At 44.9% G+C, this 20,587-nt stretch overlaps 1 protein-coding gene across 2 annotated transcripts in view; it reads left to right on the top strand.

Moving 5' to 3' along the window:
• The first annotated feature begins 7,442 nt into the window (after window positions 1–7,442).
• The window catches only part of GPM6B (glycoprotein M6B), a 236,112-nt gene continuing 222,967 nt past the window's right edge, over window positions 7,443–20,587 (top strand). Inside the window, exon 1 of one of the 2 annotated variants that reach the window (XM_063953529.1) lies at window positions 7,443–7,602. In XM_063953529.1, the coding sequence (XP_063809599.1) occupies window positions 7,599–7,602 (4 nt within the window). In that variant the 5' untranslated portion in view covers window positions 7,443–7,598. The remainder of the gene's footprint in view (window positions 7,603–20,587) is intronic. The other variant, XM_063953532.1, reaches the window with a different exon arrangement.

The raw sequence follows: 20,587 nt of genomic DNA, 5'->3' as shown, positions 1-20,587 counted from the left end.
AGTACAGTGGACATAATTGCATAAGGAGCACTATTACTGTGGGCATTGTAAAAGGGGCGCTACTGCTGTGGGCATTTTGTATTATGGGGTGCTACTACTGTCGGCATTATATGTATTGGGGGTGCTACTACTGTGGGCATTATTACTATTGTGTGACCACGCCCCTTTCTTTTTAGACCATGCCCCAATACCTTTATTGCATGGCCCCCTTGGGCGGGTGAGTTCTACCACCTCTCTAGGACCACTTTAAGCACTGATCGCAAGGTTAGATAGATTGTGCAGGCAAGTCAATTTTGACTATCTAGTACAAAGTATAGTCAAAATCAGCCATAGCCAAAATAGCACATAGACAAAATCGCAAGCACACGTAGTCAAAATAGCACGTAAGTCAATATCTCACCGTGTGTATGCACCTTAAGTTTACTTAATTTTATATCTCAGCCTTCAAAAGTGTTGTTCTTTTCACGACCATTCACTGTTAAAGCACAACCACAGACTAAGTTTCAGAAAAGCCATGCCAAAGCCAAAAAAAAAAAAAAAGATCCAGTCTGGGTCATAGCTCCACAGCTGCTAGAAGTAAAAGAGTGGCAAGACATGAAAATACTTTAGAGGAAGTACAAGCACGCTTGGCAACTCAACAAGACAGGCAAGTAGCCGCTTGAGAGAGAGAATAACTCAATGCAAGGCTAGCTCGCCAATCTACTGATGCTGCATCCTTTGCTATAGAGTCCCCAGCGGCAAGACAAACACATCTGTCAGCCGTTGCTGCTAGACATGCAGCCTCAAGGAACATGGAGTCGGCAGCTGCAAGACAAACACGTCAGTCAACAGGGGCGTTTTAAGAGAGGAGGAGGCCTGTGTTCAGCCTCCTCCGTCGGCCCCCTCCTCTCTGCCCGGAGCGCCGTGGAGTCTGAGCGCTAGAGGGCTCAGACTCTACTGCACATGCGCAGATCTCCGGGAAAATGGCGCGGCGGCCATTTTCACTGAGATCTCTCTACTGCGCATACGCATAACGCCGTGAAAATGGCCGCTGGGCCATTTTCACTGTGTTCTAGCGGCACTGCGGATGCCGGCGCTGGACTTCGGAGGGGTAAGTATTTTACAAATGGGTGCAGTGTGTGCGGAGGGGGCCCCCTCTGGACTCAGGGGCCCGTGTGCACCGCACACACTGCACCCATTATAGAAATGCCAGTGTCAGTCAATCAAGGCTGCACAAACTGCTACATACAGGGCCATGGAGTTCCCAGCTGCAAGACAAATCTAACAGTCAGCCAATGCTGTACAAACGGGTGTAGTATGGTATGCCGGCGGCCGGGCTCCCGGCGATCAGCATACCGGCGCCGGGAGCCCAACCGCTGGCATACCGACAGTGTGGTGAGCGCAAATGAGCCCCTTGCGGGCTCGCTGCGGGCACGGTGGCGCGCTAAGCGCACCACGCTATTTTATTCTCCCTCCAGGGGGGGGCGTGGACCCCCACGAGGGAGAAAAAGTGTCGGTATGTTGGCTGTCGGGATTCCGGCGCCGGTATACTGTGCGTCGGGATCCCGACAGTCGGCATACTGAAGACCACCCGTACAAACTGCAGCTTCCAGAATCATGGAGTCTCCAGTAGCAACACAAATTCAACAATCTGCTAATGCTGCGAGAACTGCAGTTCTCCAATTAAAATCATGGCAAGACTTTAAACATGCGGCATTGCACTACGGTGCAATATCCGGTATGGGATGCACCCTAAGGTAAATATTGTAACATGTCCAACAAAGCATGCACTGCAGTGCTAAGACACGGGGCTAAGTAGCACCTAGTATGTGTTGCTGTGGAGGCAAGGTGAACCTACCACCACTCTTGGACCCACCTGAGCCACACAAGTCTCTGGTTGCTGGAATACACAATAAGTCAAAAGTGTTTTGCTTAGACATTCGAAAATATAAATAATAAAGGAGAGTGGACACTCTTTGTGCTCTGGTGTGTGTAATATGGCTGATTGAAGATCAAAATAATCTCTCCATCTATTCAGGGGATACATATAACTTATGTCTGTAGATCTCCTGGGCGCTCACACCACAAAATCAACTCTTGGCAAATTGATGTCAATTATCACAAAATATTGATAATATAAGCAGAAGCTGTTATACATCGAAAGTGCATAAACAATTTATTAAATAAAAATTATTTAAAAAAAACGAAATTACCCTTTAGTATAAAAGAATGGATTAATAAATAAATAGGTAATTTCCAGACAAAAAATAGGATCGTCCCAAGATAAAAATTATTAGGACCCTCCCACCACGAGTTTCAGATTCCTCTGAAGGGAGGTAAGGGGTTTGCCAGTGCATGGAGCCTTCTGGTCTGGTTGCAAATCTGGTCTCATCCGCACACAGTAGTTATTTGTATTTGCATTTGAAAATATAACTCTGTTCTCCAAATTTCATCCTTTGAAGCAATAGGTCCAGTAGATGATTCAACATACATGTATGGAAAAGTTAAAGTTCAGGGTTAAGTTTACCATCGCGTAGGACCGCTGCTGACACTTCCCAATGAGAATCATCATTTCCTTAAAATTTACAGTACTTAATTGGAGATGGGAACTAGGAAGCAAAAAGACGGTGTGAAAATATTCTTGTCATTGATTTCTTCACAATCTTTAAGTTGAAGGAAATGTTGCAGCTACCAATAACTACATCAAGAGCTTTAAGAGTGCTGTAGAAAACATTCCATCAGATGACCTTAGAGTGATCAACCATGCTGACAGGTCACCTACTGGTAAACATCAAGGTCAATTCAGTTACCAATGACGTAGCAATCATTGTTGGCGAAAAAGGTGTCAAAGCAGGGTCATAGTATTTCAAAAGAGAAGATGGATACGGTTTTCATGTCATTGAGCGTTACAAGATTACATCAATGTAATTCTATGCCTATAGGTTAATGACAAGGTCAACAAGTTTTAACCATCTGCATCAATGTGGACCACTTTTTCATCAGTGGGGTCCTTTTCAGGATCAATGGAATGGGGTTATAGGCAAGGACAATGTGAAAAAAACCTAAAGGCTGCAGATGTACTTCAGGATCCATTATTCATCCCGCTTATCCCAGTTAGTTAATAAAGGTTGCTTTCTCTACACACTAGATGTAGTTATGAAGAACAGTGTCCTATAAACCAAGATTAATCATTCTTCCTGCACTTGTTAGAGCTTAAGCTTAAAATCATCAGGATCCGACAATCAGAGTGTGATGGACACGTTCTGTTCAATGGGGTGATGATTCTTTATAAAGGGTATGATTTGATAAGTACTGCATTCTAAGGATTTAAGGCACGATTGAGTTGATCAGGACTGTGACATGAACAGATCAGATAGGGTCTGAAGTCAGAGCTGACGGAAAATGGTAAGAGTGGTAGCGGAGCACCATGCTTCAGAAGTGCTGCACTTGCTTGGCCCGCTTGGCCATTAGCCGGTCATTACTGGAGAACCATAAAAAATTAGGCTGCGCACCACACATTACACTGATTATTAAAATACACTGTATATGATAAATGTTTTATTATTAGATAAAAAAAACACCATATATAGGTACTCATTAAAAACATTTGAAACAATACATTATAAGACATATTAACCTATCTGGTAACAAAATTTCTGTGAAGGGGCCTCACCTTCAAGTGTACAATATATACACAAATATAGAGGAAACAGGGGGTTCTGGGTGGCAATAAGAAAGGTGCTACCATGCTGAGGCTTCTAGTATTATACAAGATACAGAAAAATGCTGCACACTGATAGTGCAAATAATTTTGATAAACTCTAACAATTAACATTGGGGGTCATTCCGAGTTGTTCGCTCGCAAGCTGCTTTTAGCAGCTTTGCACACGCTAAGCCGCCGCCTACTGGGAGTGAATCTTAGCTTATCAAAATTGCGAACGAAAGATTAGCAAAATTGCGAATAGACACCTCTTAACAGTTTCTGAGTAGCTCCAGACTTACTCGGCATCTGCGATCAGTTCAGTGCTTGTCGTTCCTGGTTTGACGTCACAAACACACCCAGCGTTCGCCCAGACACTCCTCCGTTTCTCCAGCCACTCCCGCATTTTTCCCAGAAACGGTAGCGTTTTTTCGCACACACCCATAAAATGGTCTGTTTCCGCCCAGAAACACCCACTTCCTGTCAATCACATTACGATCACCAGAACAAAGAAAAAACCTTGTAATGCCGTGAGTAAAATACCTAACTGCATAGCAAATTTACTTGGCGCAGTCGCACTGCGGACATTGCGCATGCGCATTAGCGACTAATCGCTCCGTTGCGAGACAAAAATACAGAGCGAACAACTCGGAATGACCCCATTGAGTACAAGTGAAGTTCTAAGCACGTTTGGCCAAATATGTGGGCCTATCCACCGCGTCCAGGTGAACTTCATTAGATGGGTCCCTAACATCTCTAACATATCCAGCCTGGCACGAGAGCAATACTGGTTCCAGTCTGGTTCCTGGCTACTAGCTATTCCAGCCCAGCATGATAGCAATACCAGTTCAAGTCCGGTTCATGTTTAATACTTGTGTCAGGTCTGTGTCTATTCCCGGAGGGGTCACTAGTGGGTCAGTGGTGGTGCGATGGAGGAAATGAGGAGGCTGAAGTAAGTTCCTGCACATGTGCGCAAATTATATTTATTGAGTACACACAGGAAATATAAGTAACTGGAGTAATGTAAATGTAAACGTACGATAGAGTCTCTGAAATAAACAGTCACTTAGAGATAGTTCGGTCTGGGTACCGATGGTAACAGGGAGCAACCGATGACCGGTCTGGGAACCGATAGTGACTTGGAGTTACCGATGATCGGTCTGGGAACTGATGGAGACTTGGAGCAGATGACGATCGGCCTGAAAACCGATAATGAACAGGAACAGATGACCATCGGCCTGGGAATCGATGATGAACAGGAACAGATGACTATCGGCCTGGGAACCGATGATGAACAGGAACAGATGACTATCGGCCTGGAAACTGATGGTGACAACTTGGAATAAACGATGGTCGGCTTGGAAGCCGATGATGACTTGAAACGGAGCTTTACACATATACTTGGCAATTTCGATGATTGGCCTGGAAACCGATGGTTACTTGAAACAGGAATTGTATAGGCAATTGGTAAGGCAGATGATTGGCCTGGAAAACGATAGTAACTTGCAACAGTATTATATAGGCAATTGATAATGTAGATGATTGGCCTGGAAACCGATAGGAACTTGCCACAGAGCTACACAGTCAATAGGCAATGCTTGCATACAACAATAGAACCAGGTTAGGTTATTGCAAGAGACAGCTGAATTTTAAGCTGGATGCTTTACGAGATCGTCCATATTGGCCTGCATGTACAGCCGACGGGGGACCAGTGATGAACGAGCGCGGGGCCGCGCATCGTTCATCGCTGGAGCCTCCACACTGAAATATATGAACGAGTTCTCGTTCATTTATGAACGAGATCGTTCATATCTTTCAAACAAATCGACATGTGTGTAGGGCCTATTGCACTAAAAGAATCTTTTGCTTGTGCAGTATTCTGCATGTCAAACTTTCTTCATGTGAGTTTAAATCTTCAACTGAATTTAAGTGAAGTTCAAAAAAATAATTTATTGAAGCTAAAGCCATCTCTTACTGGCTGTAATACTGTTCTCAAGAAATGTACATCTTCTTTCCTCACTTTCAGCAAAAGTGTTACCATCTCTTGAACATTGGCTCGTAATTGTTGCACTGTGCGTCCTGCATTTATATGTTCTTTGTGCAGCTGATCCCATGATCTACACCTCTGATACTTTTCAATATTTAACTGATGGTTCCTCAGTCTTTCCAGATCTGTTGGAATGACAATTTTGGCAAATTTCTGCACAGCAGGTTCAAGGTGGCGGTATGGCACTTTCTGTTCATTTACCAACATCTTATTACAAGGTGGCAATTTATTATTTCTAGAAACACCTGTAACCTGTCTGGTACCGGTACTTCCTACAGCTCCTCCATAACCAGCACAGGGGTTGATGACGTCAGTGACAGTTGTCGGAATGTTCAATCAACACATTAAACTCATCATCACCATCATTAAACTCATCATCATCATCATCAGCAGCAGCAGGCACATTGGGCTTAGGACATCAACCATGTGGAGCTCATGGCCACGTCGGTACATCATGTTCAAATTATAGCATGGAACATCAATATGAAACTGGATCCTTGTTGGAGCAGTGTGCAGAGGCATCTGCAATACAGTGATGAGAGGTTGGCGGTTGGATTCAACAATTTCTGGGCATCAATTAAAATTAAGCAATTGAACTTTTTGTAAGCAAACACCAACATCAAAAGCTTATGTTCAATTTGAGTGTATCATGTTTCAGGTCAGTGAGAACCCTGGAGGTGACATCAACTGGTTTGTCCTGCTGCATGCAAACACTACCAAGGTCATATTGAAAGGCATCAGCAGATATTAACACAAAAAGTTTCACAAAAAAGCGCAATAGAGGACTGGATATCATGGATTTCTGGGGGGCAACAGCATCATCCTAGTCAGAATCTCAACACCAGACTTGGTGCAACAACTGGCGCAGGCGGGCGGTCACTTCACAGTAATGAGGTAGCAATTTTGAAATATAGTTGGTCATGGCCAGAAAGAGTTGAAGACTGAGCTGTATGGGTGTCAACTGTATCGCTCATGTTTATGCAAGGCACAGTTTAACACCCTGGAGGTGAGGAGGAAACCCTTGTACGGAACCTCGGAAACACAGAAACTGCACTTTTCAGTTTGCAGCTTCATAGTGAGACATCTTATCCCCAGTTGGGGAGTCAAAATCCAGAGGATGGATCGGCAGAGGATGGAGAGGTGTGTGAAGCAAGTCTTTACTGTGCAGGTGTTTTGCATATTTTAGCCTAACTCTAAAAATAACACAAAAATATGCTGTTGATATCCTGCTGTCTACATGTTAAATGGTGACATTCTGAACATGTCAGCATTTTAACCATGTCGCCCCTTTTGTGACTGTTGACATTCTGCACGTTGGGCCTGTCAGTGTCGACATTCTGAATATTGACATTCACACAGGAATCTGCCAGGCAATCCCCATTCTCTTCCTGGAAAAAACAGATGCTGCAATGAGAACTGGTCCCCTGTACTATAGTCACTCTGTAAGCCTACAGCAGGACCTGTGAGGAACCGTGCAATAAGATCCATTAGTCAGTGCCCCACATCTTCTCCTCAGGGAGGCGCATATCAGTAACATGGTGTTACTATGCACACAACCCCTGTTATTACGGTATTTATGTACAGCTGTGTGTGAGAATGCACAACGTTCTGACACAAAAATAAGCTGCTAAACTGTGTGAAAGCGATGACGTCACACCTTCGGCAGCACGCGCCAGGCTCCACCCCGCCCGCAGCTGGGGATCGAGACGTCACCCCCCCTCCTCCCTCCCCGGGCGCTGCAGAGGTGCCGGGCGGCTCAGGGCAGGCTACTACAGTCCCAATGAAGTGAGAGCAAGCGGCGCTGCAGAGCACACTGACTCTCACACAGAGCAGAGCAGGGGGCAGAGGACAGGGCTCAGCAGAGGCGAAATCATGGGTAAGTAACTTGAGGAATGTTCTCTCTTCTTCCCATCCTCTGTACAGCTCTCTGTGGCATGATGCCCTCTCTGCTAGGGGGGATTGCTGGCTAGCTCCAAACTTTGTAAACTTTTATTTGTTTAATATTGAGTTAGTAAGTGTTCTCTCTTCACTTTTTTTTTTAAGGAGATGCTAATTTGAGTTGTGCTTGATGTCCACACGTGCACTAGCTGATAACTCTTCCAGTATGAGATGTACTAATCAGTGCAGTTGGTGCGTGAGATAACTATCCTCTTGATGAAACTATCAAATCACTTAACGATAACTCGGCTAAAACTAGAATCACAGCAGTCAGTGATTGTACACACACACACACACACACACACACACACACGTCAGTGATCCTATATACATACACACAGCAGTCAGTGATCATATACACACACACAACCACCAATCATATACACACACACACACACACACACACACACACACACACACAGCCAGTGATCATATATACACACACCAGTCAGTGATCAATCATAATTACACACACACACACACACACACACACACACACACACACACACACACGTCTATTATATATATGTATGTGTGTATATATATATATATATATATATATAAAAGACACAGCAGTTAGTGATCATCATATACTCACAGCAGAAGTGACTTACTCAGTGCTTTGCTTTAATATCTAATGAAATAATATTTAGCTGCACAGACATTTATAGCTCTTGTCTGTGTTCTAAAACCCACATCTCAGCTATTAGTGTGTGGGATATAAAACACAATAGTGTTCTGAATTTAATAGCTGTCATGCATTTGTAAAGCAAATTCCATATATTTTGTTTTTTTTTATAATACAATATCCATGATTTTGGTCCATTCTGCATGTTTGCTGCAAGAGGTCTCTACTATGATTTAAATACTCAAATGGAAGTTATGTGCACAGCAGGTTCCTAACCAATACTTAGCACTTTCATTGGGCCCTGGTGTGACCCCTTTTTGTGGCAGGGCTTAATTCGCCCTTTGGGGAGAGCTGATTAAGGATGATGTGTTGTATATGCTGACGAGTGCAAATTCAGATTGCAGTTTGCATGTTGGTTATTTAAACTACAGTACTCTGATATTACACTTAGCAATCTTTCACACAGGTCACCCATACAGCGATCAGTCATTTCACACATATAGAAGAAAAAATAAGTCATTGCCTGATGCTCACACCTTCTGTGTTCCGTTACATTTGTTCCATTACCAGGTTTGATCTGAATGTGTTAAATGAGAGTTTTCCGATTTGGCAGTTGTCATTAATTGAAAAAAAAATAAAATAAAAATTCTTGAGTGGTGCATGTGTAACTAAAGGCCCGTACACACTGGTTGATATATCGGCCGTTCTCTTGAACGGCCGATATATCGCGGGAGCGTCGGCCAGTGTGTACGGGCGATACGTCTGTGAACTCCGTCGTTCACAGACGTATCGCGTCGGCTGCGCAGCACAGCCGACGGCCAATATATCTAACGATATATTGGCGCGTCGCTGTGTGTGTACGGCGACCGCCAGTACACATGCTGCGGCGGCCGGCGGTGATTGACAGGTGAACTGGGCGGGCGCCCGCCCAGTTCATGACGTCAGTCCCCCGACGGATCGGGCAGTGTGTATGCACATCACTTGATCTGCAGATATATCTACTGGTGTGTACCCACCTTTAGGGGTCTATGTATTAAGCATGTATTGGACAGAGATAAAGTACCAACTGACCAGCTACTAACTGTCATTTTTCAAACCCAGCCTGTAACATGGCATAGTACTATATCTCTCCATTTTATCTCTCTTCAAAGCTTAGTACTGTACAACTCTTAAGGTGTGTACACACGGTGCTGTATGCACTTAACTTTCCTTACGATTTTGACTATATAGTCAAAATTGTAAGGAAAGTTAGTGCATATTGCACCATGTGTACACAGCTTGCGATGCAGATATGCGGTCCAGCGGTATTGGCATTGCAGGTAAAAATAGACTGCAGGCAGCCCAACATTGACAACTGTATGTCAGCGGGGCCGGCCTGCAGCCTCGTCTAATCGACTGTCGGGCTAAAGCTGCATAGCGCTGTGTGTACACTGCTTTAGAGTTGTTGTTCTTCTTTTCGTGTTATATAGCTGCGTCTGACAGTTGATGCACAAATAATGCTTTATTGCTTGTCCGTTTTAACAAACAGAACCCTATATGGCGGCGCTGTCCACCACAGTTTACAGAGGCGCAGCATCTAGATTTCTTACAGAGCAAGACCGAGCCTTTTTTGATTTTGTGCAGTGAATTATTGAAATCGGAACAAGGGATGGAGAGTGTACAATATTAAGGGTGTCCTTTATTTGTGGAAAGGCACATAGAGGGTCATTCAGACCCTGCTGCTAGTGTGGCTCGAAGCGCAGTTTGACGATTTCGATAACGAGGCATTGGGGGTCCGGGGCGGATGGACGCGGGCCAGGACCATTTTTGGGATGGCTGCATGACATCACATGCAGCAGCTCTGAAAAATAATGCCCACTGACCGCCTGGCAGGCCAGGGTCAACCCTAGATCCGATGCAATCGCATGCGTCCCCACATATGCTGTGCGGCCCCCAGCGCGTGCAGAGATGAACGCAGATCCGGCTGCTTATGCAGCCATCTGCGTTCATCTCAGAATAACCCCCACAGTAATTTTCCCTCAGCAGATAAAATGACACTTTGCATCCGCTCTGAGATGCTTCTGTAACTGTTTGCACCTTCCATTTTCACTTCAGTTGAGAAGAATTCTAACACACTTTTCCCAAAGTGAACTTCACACATGCAGAAATGTCCTGCAATAAAGCCATATCAAGTTCCCCTCACTCTGCTTATTGTTAGCCATAAATGATGCAAAACTTGAGCATTAGACGAGTATTAGAAGAAAACCATTCAAGTTGAATGTAACGAATGGGGTGATTAGACTATGTGCTGATTCTCCTTTCTTACTACAAACCTTTGTGCCAGGGCTGTTTCCAGACAATTTGGCTCCCAGTGCCAACAGTAGAAATTATCCCCCCCTTCTGCCCTCCCACCTGGGATGTAAATAGTAGTGCATAGCCTCCCTAAAACCGACGTGGCCTTGCAGGAAAAGTCTACCTTACACCTCAGTTTTTAACCCTGCACCCCCAGACATTGGCAACCACAGGAAAAAAGGAATTCCGCCTTACCATGTACACAGTAATGCCCATTGCACTGTATGCCCCATACACTAAATACCCCTTGCACCATATGCCTCACACTGTAATGCCCCGCACAGTAATGCCCCTTGCTGTAACACACTGGCAGCTGCATCCATAGCTGCTACTTATTACCCAATGCAGGCTACAACAAGCTTTTCCTCTCAGTACAGTAACTTTCCGTTTCTCCCTGCCCCATCTCCATAACCATGCATCGCTCGCTTCCCTCTCTTGCCCGCTGGTCTCTGACTGTGGTGGGGCAGTGTATGGAGGTGGCAGCGGGGAAGGGAACTCAGGTGGTGTGTTTGTTCCTTTCCTTGCATTGCTTCTCCCGGCCAGCATGACCTGCTCTGGAAGAGGCGGGCAGGGGGCGGAGCTTTCTGAAGGCAGACAGGAGGGTCGTTGGTGGTGTCAGATCCCACGCGGAGCGTGGAGGCGGTGTAGGGGCAGGCCTGCCTAGATGACTGATGCATCCTGAGCATTATAACCTAAAGCAGGTGATTTGGTGCCCTGTACAGTTGCATTGCTCGTCTCCTCCCTAAAAACGGTCCTGCTAGGTGCATTAGAGTCTGGATGCATCTAATGAGAGCAGAGAGAAGACGTTCACAAGCGCAGACCGATATCTAAGGAGCTGGGCGTGCATCTAGCAAAGTGAAGGACTCCTACCCGCCATCTTCCATATAATAATTTTTTGATTATAACTTGGTCACCTGTACTGTATAGCTCCCTATTGTTGAAGACCCTATCTGTAAAAGCTTAAAATGTAGACTGAGTGGTAAGATATATTAGGGGGAGGTGGTACAATGGATTTAGTGGTACTTAGGAGAAAATGAGGAAAAGACTGTGTAGCAACAGTGGAAGGAGGGTAGTTGTATTGTGCAGGAAGGATGTAAAAGAGGGGAACATGACAAGTGTAGTAGTATAGGGGAGGACAGAGGTGCAAGATTTGAGACTTTGTAGGATATATGCAAATATGAGGCAAATTATAGAGAATGCAGTTAGGGCATCACCTGAGTTAGTGTGTAGGCAAGGCCTGAAGCAGAGTTAAAAAAAAGGGGGTGGGGGGAGGCATTACTTTGTAAAATCCATAAGCTTTAAGCAACAGGAAGGCAGTGCTGCACCAAGCAGTCCCATACAAGGTAATGCTTTGAAGGGAGATAGGACCTTCTAAAACACTAGTCATCCCTCTATGACCTATGCCATTTTATACTGTTTCTGAACTATGTGAGCTTTCTCTATACTAACAATACCAGGCAGGGCAAAATAGTCAGTAAGGAAGCTGACCCCCACTGTGGTGACAGGGCACAGCTCCTGGTGAGCACTGTTGAGTTCTAGCAGTGAAAAGGTTCCTTCTAAATCTTCAGTGTCGATGTCACTTTAATCATTTTTGTCAGAGCCTGACCTCCCTGTGATCTGTACTGCCACAGGACCTGCCACTAACTTAGATACCTAGGCTGCAGCCCAGGACTAGATATGGGATGCTCCGTTTTCTCACAGCATTTGTCAAGAATCTGGATACCGCTGAACAGAGCAAATTAAGCTCAATGTAGTGAATAATAACGAAAGTCTAGAATAGGTCATCCGAGTAGCAAACTGGCCCTGTAAGGATTGGCAAGATGTGCCAATTGGTGCCCCCTTCAACCAGCACCCCTTGCAAGTGCCAACCTTGCCAGCCCCTAGTTACGGTCCTGTGCGCAGGAAAGAGTGTTTAGCTGCATGTGCATATAGTGTGTTTTGTCCATTCTTTGGACTGTAACAGTCTAAAATTGTTACACAAGGAATGTGATCGTGGAGGTGTAGGTAGGTGCAGACTATTGTATAGTAGTCTCCCATAGGTTGGCTGTTACCAAACTGTTGCATGGATTGGGAAGAAATAAAGCTCTCAGTGCGTATGTCAATTGTTTTTGGGGTGCCCATAGTAATGGTAATAGTAATGGGCACCTGATGGAGCAATTTATTTGTTTATCTGAAAGGGCGCAACTGCATTATTTCTGCTCACAGCCACCCAAAGTGGCGAGTGGAAATCGTCGAGATAGTCAGCTGTTTGGGCGCCCAAACTGCCATATCGACATAGCAAACAATATGATTTACGCATCTAAACCCTGTGCATTTTGGCGCAGTTGGTAATGGGCTCCCCAAAAAATGTGATCATTTAATATATAGACATTCAGTTTTTTGCAAACCAATCTTTACCACTCAATTTAAAAAAATATCTCTATGGAACATTATTTGTGAGCCGTTGCGAGTCACAGGGAGGTAAAGAGAAATTCCACATTAAATAACGTCATTGAGTACTTTTCCACATGTTGACCTAACAGTTTGGTTTTGTCATGATGAAAACAGCTGGAGTTTAAAGTGGAACTAAACTAAACCTGTAGTTTAGAGCGGAAATCTAAGTTATCTGTTTGATGTGTGGTTGGTTAATTCCACTAAAGGCAGCACTACTTTCTTTTGAGTGCTAAATACTGACACCAGTAATAGATTACTATAATTTTTCACAACCATGTTATGCTAGCAGTCTATGTACAGTGGAGATAGGACCTTTTTGCAGCAGATTATTAAAGTTTCTGAAAAGTAAAAGTGGGGGAGTTGCCCATGGCAATCCGATTTCTTGCTGCCGTTCCTTATTACTGTATGTACTCTATATAACAGCATTAATCTGATAAATTGCTATGGCAACATCCCCAATTTTCCATTTTAGATGTCTTGGTAATCTATCTCTTTGTATTAAAGTGGTTTTTTTCCTTGTTATGATTAAATAGTGACTTGGAGATCTAATTAATAAACTGAAAATAAAATACAGGCGTAAAGTCTATTTTTTTTTTTTTAATCTGTAGAAAGCCTTCTTGTTTGTCTGATCACAGTACTATAGCCCCCATAGGCTTCAATGGGGCTGTACATAACCGATATTTATAGAAATGAGAGAAGCAAAACTTTTCTCCATCTCTGAATGCTGTTATGTCTGCCAGGCAGTGGAGAAAAGCAGAAAGAGACCGCTCTCTTCCTTCCATTTCCTACAGTGCTTCACGCCGCCAACTCCTCCAACATCCGTATTATGCGCCGACCTTGTGCATGCTCATGGTCAAAGAAAATGTTGTCTTTCGCAAACACGTAAGTCTGCAAAAAGAAGCCACTTCAGACTGCTTTTCTTCTTGTGGGGACAAACCTTTACCGCAATGTCTGTCCTGGCAAAACAAAAATATAAATACGATGGAAACTGACAACTGATATACAGTGCCAATCTGCAATTTTTTCATGCTGCTCCGCCTCCCTGAATCACACAAACGCAACCCTGTAGCCTCCTATGCAATGCTACGACTTGTGGTAGCCAGCCAGGGGGCAGGACCACTATGACATGGGTTGCTGCAAATTCTGTCATCAAGAGCCTGATTGCCCATTGTACTGCTAAAGTGAGTAGGATTCTGGATGTTGGTATCCACATTCTGGGAGAGTAGGCACGTATAAGTGCATGTTTAAAGCAGTATACACAGCATGGCACATGATATGTGTCCATCACTTTCAGAGAACACTACTGGATCTTAAATTGTTTGTTTCTGTTTCCTTATTTTTCATAAGTGACATAATTTCCAAGCGCCAGTGATCGGGCTGTCTATACTCTTAGAGTGACCAGGTCACACTGTTCACACCGCAGGCTACCCTGGTCGGATTTCCAGGTGACACAACCCGTGCAGACCATTTCACACTAAACTTGGAGCCAGGTTTTGCGTTGGTGCGAAAGGGATGTTACAGTAGTCATATAAAAGCTAATTGCTTATTAGTTGCTAGCGTTAAGTTATACTTACAGACAGAGAGGGGGGGGGGGGGTTGCAAATCCCACCCCTACATTTCCCTTCAGCACACTAAAAATTACCTGTAACCATACCTGTACCTATGGTAATAGAAATTCAGAGAATTAGTTTACACATGTTTGCAAACACATGTTTAAGCTGCTGAGCCACTTTCAAGGCTTCTCCGATGTCATCAGTCCTAACACTACATAATTGCAGTGCCCACATAGGGCCATGTAATTTGTCACAGTAGGCCTCATGATAACGGCTATTACTAAAACACATCCAGACAGAGAGCTAACTTAACCTGGAGCCACCCCTAGGATCTCCCATTGGCACTACAAGGAACAGCATGCCTAAGTTATACTTGCCAACCTTTTAAAGGTCTCCTTTTCAGTAGGTCACATCCCCAAAGTGCTGTGATTCGCAGGTCAGCTAGGAGGGAACAGGGCTAAATGACACGAGTTTGCATCATTATGCCCTGCCCACTGTAATGACAGGCAGCATAACTGTGATGCTATTTGCAAGCCTGCCTGTGCAGGAAAAGTAACTGCTGGGACTGCCGTCGATGTGTGTGGACAGCTCCAGCCTGCAGTGCTGAGTGGAAAAAGTAATAATGTACTGGGATGGGCAAACGCACTCTGGCATAGGCAGTGTGGCATTCAGGATTCTGGGAGCTTCACCTACCATCCCGGGGCAGCAGGAGATATCCCATAGTGGCGGGAGTCTCCCGGATAATGCGGGGGGTAGGCAACTGTGGGTTAAGTACAGATTGACAGCCTGTTGTCTCCCAAAAAAATGGCTTTGTGTGGTAATAGGACACATCCAAATAATAATTACTCATTCACCTTTCCTGCACAGGACCTAGTAGCAGGTGACACACAGCCCAGCAACCTGGACTCCTGAAAACTGCTTAATGGGTGCGTGGCACTGTGCCAGGCCATTGCTAGCGAGAAGTAACAGGCCAAAGATTGGTGGCCCATACAGTCTTTGAGCATTATGTTGTTTATGTCTTTTCCTGGTAGCGCAGTGTAACATAAACTCAAGGTAGGTGCTCAGTGCTGCAGTGTTTTATTGATAGGATCACTGATTCTGCTGAAGTAATTGGAATTTGCTGTAACAACTTCACTTCCTCAGTGCAATGCATTATTTACAATACAGGGATAGATGTATGAAGAGGTGGTAGTGTAAGTGCCAATTGCTCTACAGATGTGTCCTCATGCATCTTTGCTGCAGTCGTGCAAAACAGCCCCTCTTGGTGTGTCAGTGTGACTCCTCTAGCGTCGGTTGTCTATTTGGTCGAAAATGTATCTCCGTTGCAACGCAATGCATCTAGGATGCACCAGGATACTGTGCTGATTCATTTGATATGACACTTATATATCTGTGTGTGACTGAGTATCTGAATCTGTACACAAAGTGCTTCAATGTAGCTGCTTCAGCAATACCAGTTCTGTTGTGGTTTGTATACTGACTCAGTCACACACAATATACAAATGTTGCATATATAAATTAATTGGCACAGTCTCCTGGTTCGTCCTAGTCGCATCGTGTTGCGACTATAATGCATTTTTAGCAAAAAGATGCCCAGTGCTAGCAGAATTGCATGGGACCTGGTGGGTTTACGTGCCTGGTGGGTCTCCCGCAGAGTGGCGCATTGAGGATAGTTGTATGAGGACATATCTGCATATCAGTGCTATTTAATACTTACGAGCCACCAGTATGTATGAAAGTAGATAACGTGGAGAAAAATTATTCAGTGGAGCCAGCCAGGGTATAAGACACAGCGCATTCTACAGTTCTTTTACATTCCACCTGAATCATATATATTTGTCTGTCCTGGGTATTGTCCTTACCTCATTTGCCATGGTGTGATACAGCAAGAGAGTATCTCAGGTGAGAAACTGACCAAAAAACAGGCGTTTCCAAGTTGTATGCACCGCATCACTACACCCTCACCACAGCGGGGTACCGTTGGATGTCACATGATGGGCAAGATGGCATTTATTTATTTATTTATTAAGTTTCCATATCCCATTCAGACTGTTTCTTTATTCCTTGAGAAAGGCGAGGATTAGTTGGAATGTGGCACAAAGGCAATGCCCAGGTGAAGGTCCAGGTGGTCCACCTGTTTCCCACCACTGCTGTCGTATACGTTAGACATTTTGAGGGGATCTTGCTAAGTGTATCTTCATCTAAAAAAATGTTATTTTTCTGTGCAATGGATTATTGGTAAAACATGACTGAGCAGAAGTTTGATCTCTTGTATCTTGGTTTCCTGTCTGTTATAAAGGCCCATACACACTTGACGATGTCGCTCTATGAGCGATGTTGTCTAATGTTTCACCTCCCGGGCAGAGTGGTCGGCGGCCGCCCGTACACACTGAGCGATATGACCATTCATATCGCTCAGTGACGTCGCGCAGCCGCCGGCCGTGCATGCAGCTCCTGGACCACAGTCCAGATCGAGCTTGCATGCACTTCCGACAGCGACGATCGTTGCCGCCCGCGGGGCCGCGCATCGTTCGTCGCTGGCGGCATACACGCTTGCCGATAAAATGAGCGACGTTGCTCAGGAAGGGGGAAAATGAGCAATGTCGCTCATTTTATTGGCAAGTGTTTATTGGCCTTTAGTGTTCTGTTGCTAGAATTTACTGTTTTGTTTTACAGTTCTTCAACATGCTTTCATTGCATACATTTTCTACATTATCAAAATGTAAAATACATCATGAATCAGTGGTCCCTGTGACACATGTGCAGTTTACATGATTCATTCATACAGAACATTATGAAACTGTGATGCCGCCTACTCAAAATGTGGGGTGTAAATCATTAGACTGGCAAATATTTGCACTAATGTGTAGCTTAACTGCAATTTGCAATGCCAGTAAAAGGCAAAATAAGTTCTGCTCCACTGCAAACTGCAATAACTTGTCCTGTAGTTGCTTAGAAAATGTACCAGAACTAAAATGATTGATCCCTAGAAGGCAGACCAGTTGCTCTATAACTATTCTTCTACATTTAATGCCTGTCTTGGCTTGTATCCATTGTTTCCAAACCTAACAGCTGTCTTTTATAGAGGCGAATTAGCATTAAGCCAGTGTTGCTTTTTCAAGGCTTTGGTTCCAAAAGAAACAATTTTTGAGGTGAATGTTTGAATAACAGAAAAAATGGACAGTACTCAGATTAAAAACTTACATTTTGAAAATGAAGGAGTACAATAATACGTGAGAACTTTTGAAACCCTGTAAGGTGATTTGTGGCTAAAACAAGAAGTAAAGTGGAGCTACTGATATTTTCTTCTTTGGTGCAAGTGTGTTTATCCGAAAACGATAGACATTAAAGCCACTCTTTCTATGTTAACTGAAAAAACAAACTTTGTAGAATACTTTTTAGTTCTGAAATAGTTTTTCATGATTTTAGTTTTACTTTAAGGGTGTTCTGGTCCAGTGTCCTGGTTCTGTGGTTTCTTAAGAAGTATGCCAGGTATTGGCCAACTAATGTCTTTGCGGTTTTCTCTTTACAGTGTAAATAGTGAAAAGTATTTTTCTCTAACGTCCTAGAGGATGCTGGGACTCCGTAAGGACCATGGGGATAGACGGGCTCCGCAGGAGACATGGGCACTTTAAGAAAGACTTTGGATCTGGGTGTGCACTGGCTCCTCCCTCTATGCCCCTCCTCCAGACCTCGGTTTAATACTGTGCCCAGTGGAGACTGGGTGCTTTCAGGGAGCTCTCCTGAGTTTCCTGTAAAATAAAGTATTTTAGTTAGGTTTTTTATTTTCAGGGAGCCTGCTGGCAACAGACTCCCTGCATCGAGAGACTGAGGAGAGAGAAACAGACCCACTTCTCTGAGTTTCAGGGCTCTGTTTCTTAGGCTACTGGACACCATTAGCTCCAGAGGGATCGGTACGCAGGTCTCACCCTCGCCGTCCGTCCCAGAGCCGCGCCGCCGTCCTCCTCACAGAGCCGGAAGAATGAAGCTGGGTGAGTATGTGAGGAAAAGACTTCAGAGGCGGCAGAAGAAATGATCTTCATAAGAGGTAACGCACAGCAGTGAAGCAGTGCGCCATTGCTCCCATTCACCTCACACACTCCGGTCACTGTATGGGTGCAGGGCGCAGGGGGGGGCGCCCTGGGCAGCAATAAACACCTCAGGTGGCAAATGCACTTATATACATGTACAGCTGGGCACTGTACATGTATAAAAAGAGCCCCCGCCATGTTATTTGTAAATTTGAGCGGGACAGAAGCCCACCGCCAAGGGGGTGGGGCTTCTCCCTCAGCACTCACCAGCGCCATTTTTTCTCCACAGCACCGCTGAGAGGAAGCTCCCCGGACTCTCCCCTGCTTAACACACGGTGAAAGGGGGTTTTAAAGTAGAGGGGGGGCACATAATTGGCGCATATACATTATACATAAGCGCTACTGGGTAAACATTCTGTGTTTTTTCCTGGGTCATATAGCGCCGGGGTGTGTGCTGGCATACTCTCTCTCTGTCTCTCCAAAGGGCCTGGTAGGGAACCTGTCTTCAGAAAAGAGCTTCCCTGTGTGTGTGGTGTGTCGGTACGCGTGTGTCGACATGTCTGAGGTTGAAGGCTCACCTAAGGAGGAGGGGGAGTGTGTGAATATTTGGTCTCCGTCGGCAGCGCCGACACCTGACTGGATGGATATGTGGAATGTTTTAAGTGCTAATGTTAATTTATTGCACAAAAGATTAGACAAAGCTGAAGCTAGGGTGCAGTCAGGGAGTCAACCCATGTCTGTCCCTATGTCGCCGGGACCTTCGGGGTCTCAGAAGCGCCCACTATCCCGAATAGTTGACACAGATACCGACACGGATTCAGACTCCAGTGTCGACTACGATGATGCAAAATTGCAGCCAAGGGAGGCTAATTGTATTCGATATATGATTATCGCAATTAAAGATGTTTTGCATATTACTGAGGAACCCCTGTCCCTGACACGAGGGTAAACATGTATAGGGGAAAGAAACCTGAGGTCACCTTTCCCTCCTCACATGAGCTGAACGCATTATGCGAAAAAGCATGGGATACTCCAGACAAAACACTGCAGATTCCCAAAAGGATTCTAACAGCGTATCCTTTCCCGTCACAGGACAGAATACGGTGGGAATCATCCCCTAGGGTAGACAAAGCTTTGACACGCTTATCAAAAAAGATAGCGCTCCCGTCCCAAGATATGGCTACCCTCAAGGATCCTGCTGACCGCAAGCAGGAGGTTACCTTGAAGTCCATTTACACTCATTCTGGTACGTTGCTCAGACCGGCAATTGCGTCGGCCTGGGTTTGTAGTGCTGTAGCAGCATGGACAGATTCTTTATCAGCGGATATTGAGACCCTTGATAAGGATACCATTTTAATGACCCTAGGGCATATAAAAGATGCTGTCTTATATATGAGGGATGCTCAAAGAGACATTAGTTTACAGGGTTCCAGAATAAACGCTATGTCCATTTCTGCTAGGCGAGTCTTATGGACCCGACAGTGGACGGGGGATGCCGACTCAAAGAGGCATATGGAGTTTTTGCCGTACAAGGGTGAGGAATTGTTTGGAGAGGGCCTCTCGGACCTCGTCTCCACAGCTACGGCAGGTAAATCGAATTTTTTGCCTTATATTCCCTCACAATCTAAGAAAGCGCCTCATTATCAAATGCAGTCCTTTCGTTCAAATAAAAGCAAAAGAGTACGTGGATCGTACTTTCTTGCCAGGGGTAAGGGCAGAGGAAAAAAGCTGCACAACACAGCTAGTTCCCAGGAACAGAAGTCCTCCCCGGCCTCTGCAAAATCCACCGCATGACGCTGGGGCTCCCCTGAGGGAGTCCGCTCCAGTTGGGGCACGTCTTCGACTTTTCAGCCACATCTGGGTTCAATCACAGGTGGATCCCTGGGCAATGGAAATTGTTTCCCAGGGATACAGGCTGGAATTCGAAGAGGTGCCTCCTCGCCGGTT

This window comes from Pseudophryne corroboree, chromosome 2 (genome assembly GCF_028390025.1).
Source record: "Pseudophryne corroboree isolate aPseCor3 chromosome 2, aPseCor3.hap2, whole genome shotgun sequence".
NCBI classification, from domain to species: Eukaryota; Metazoa; Chordata; class Amphibia; order Anura; family Myobatrachidae; genus Pseudophryne; species Pseudophryne corroboree.
This window is presented reverse-complemented; position numbering and strand designations above follow the sequence as displayed.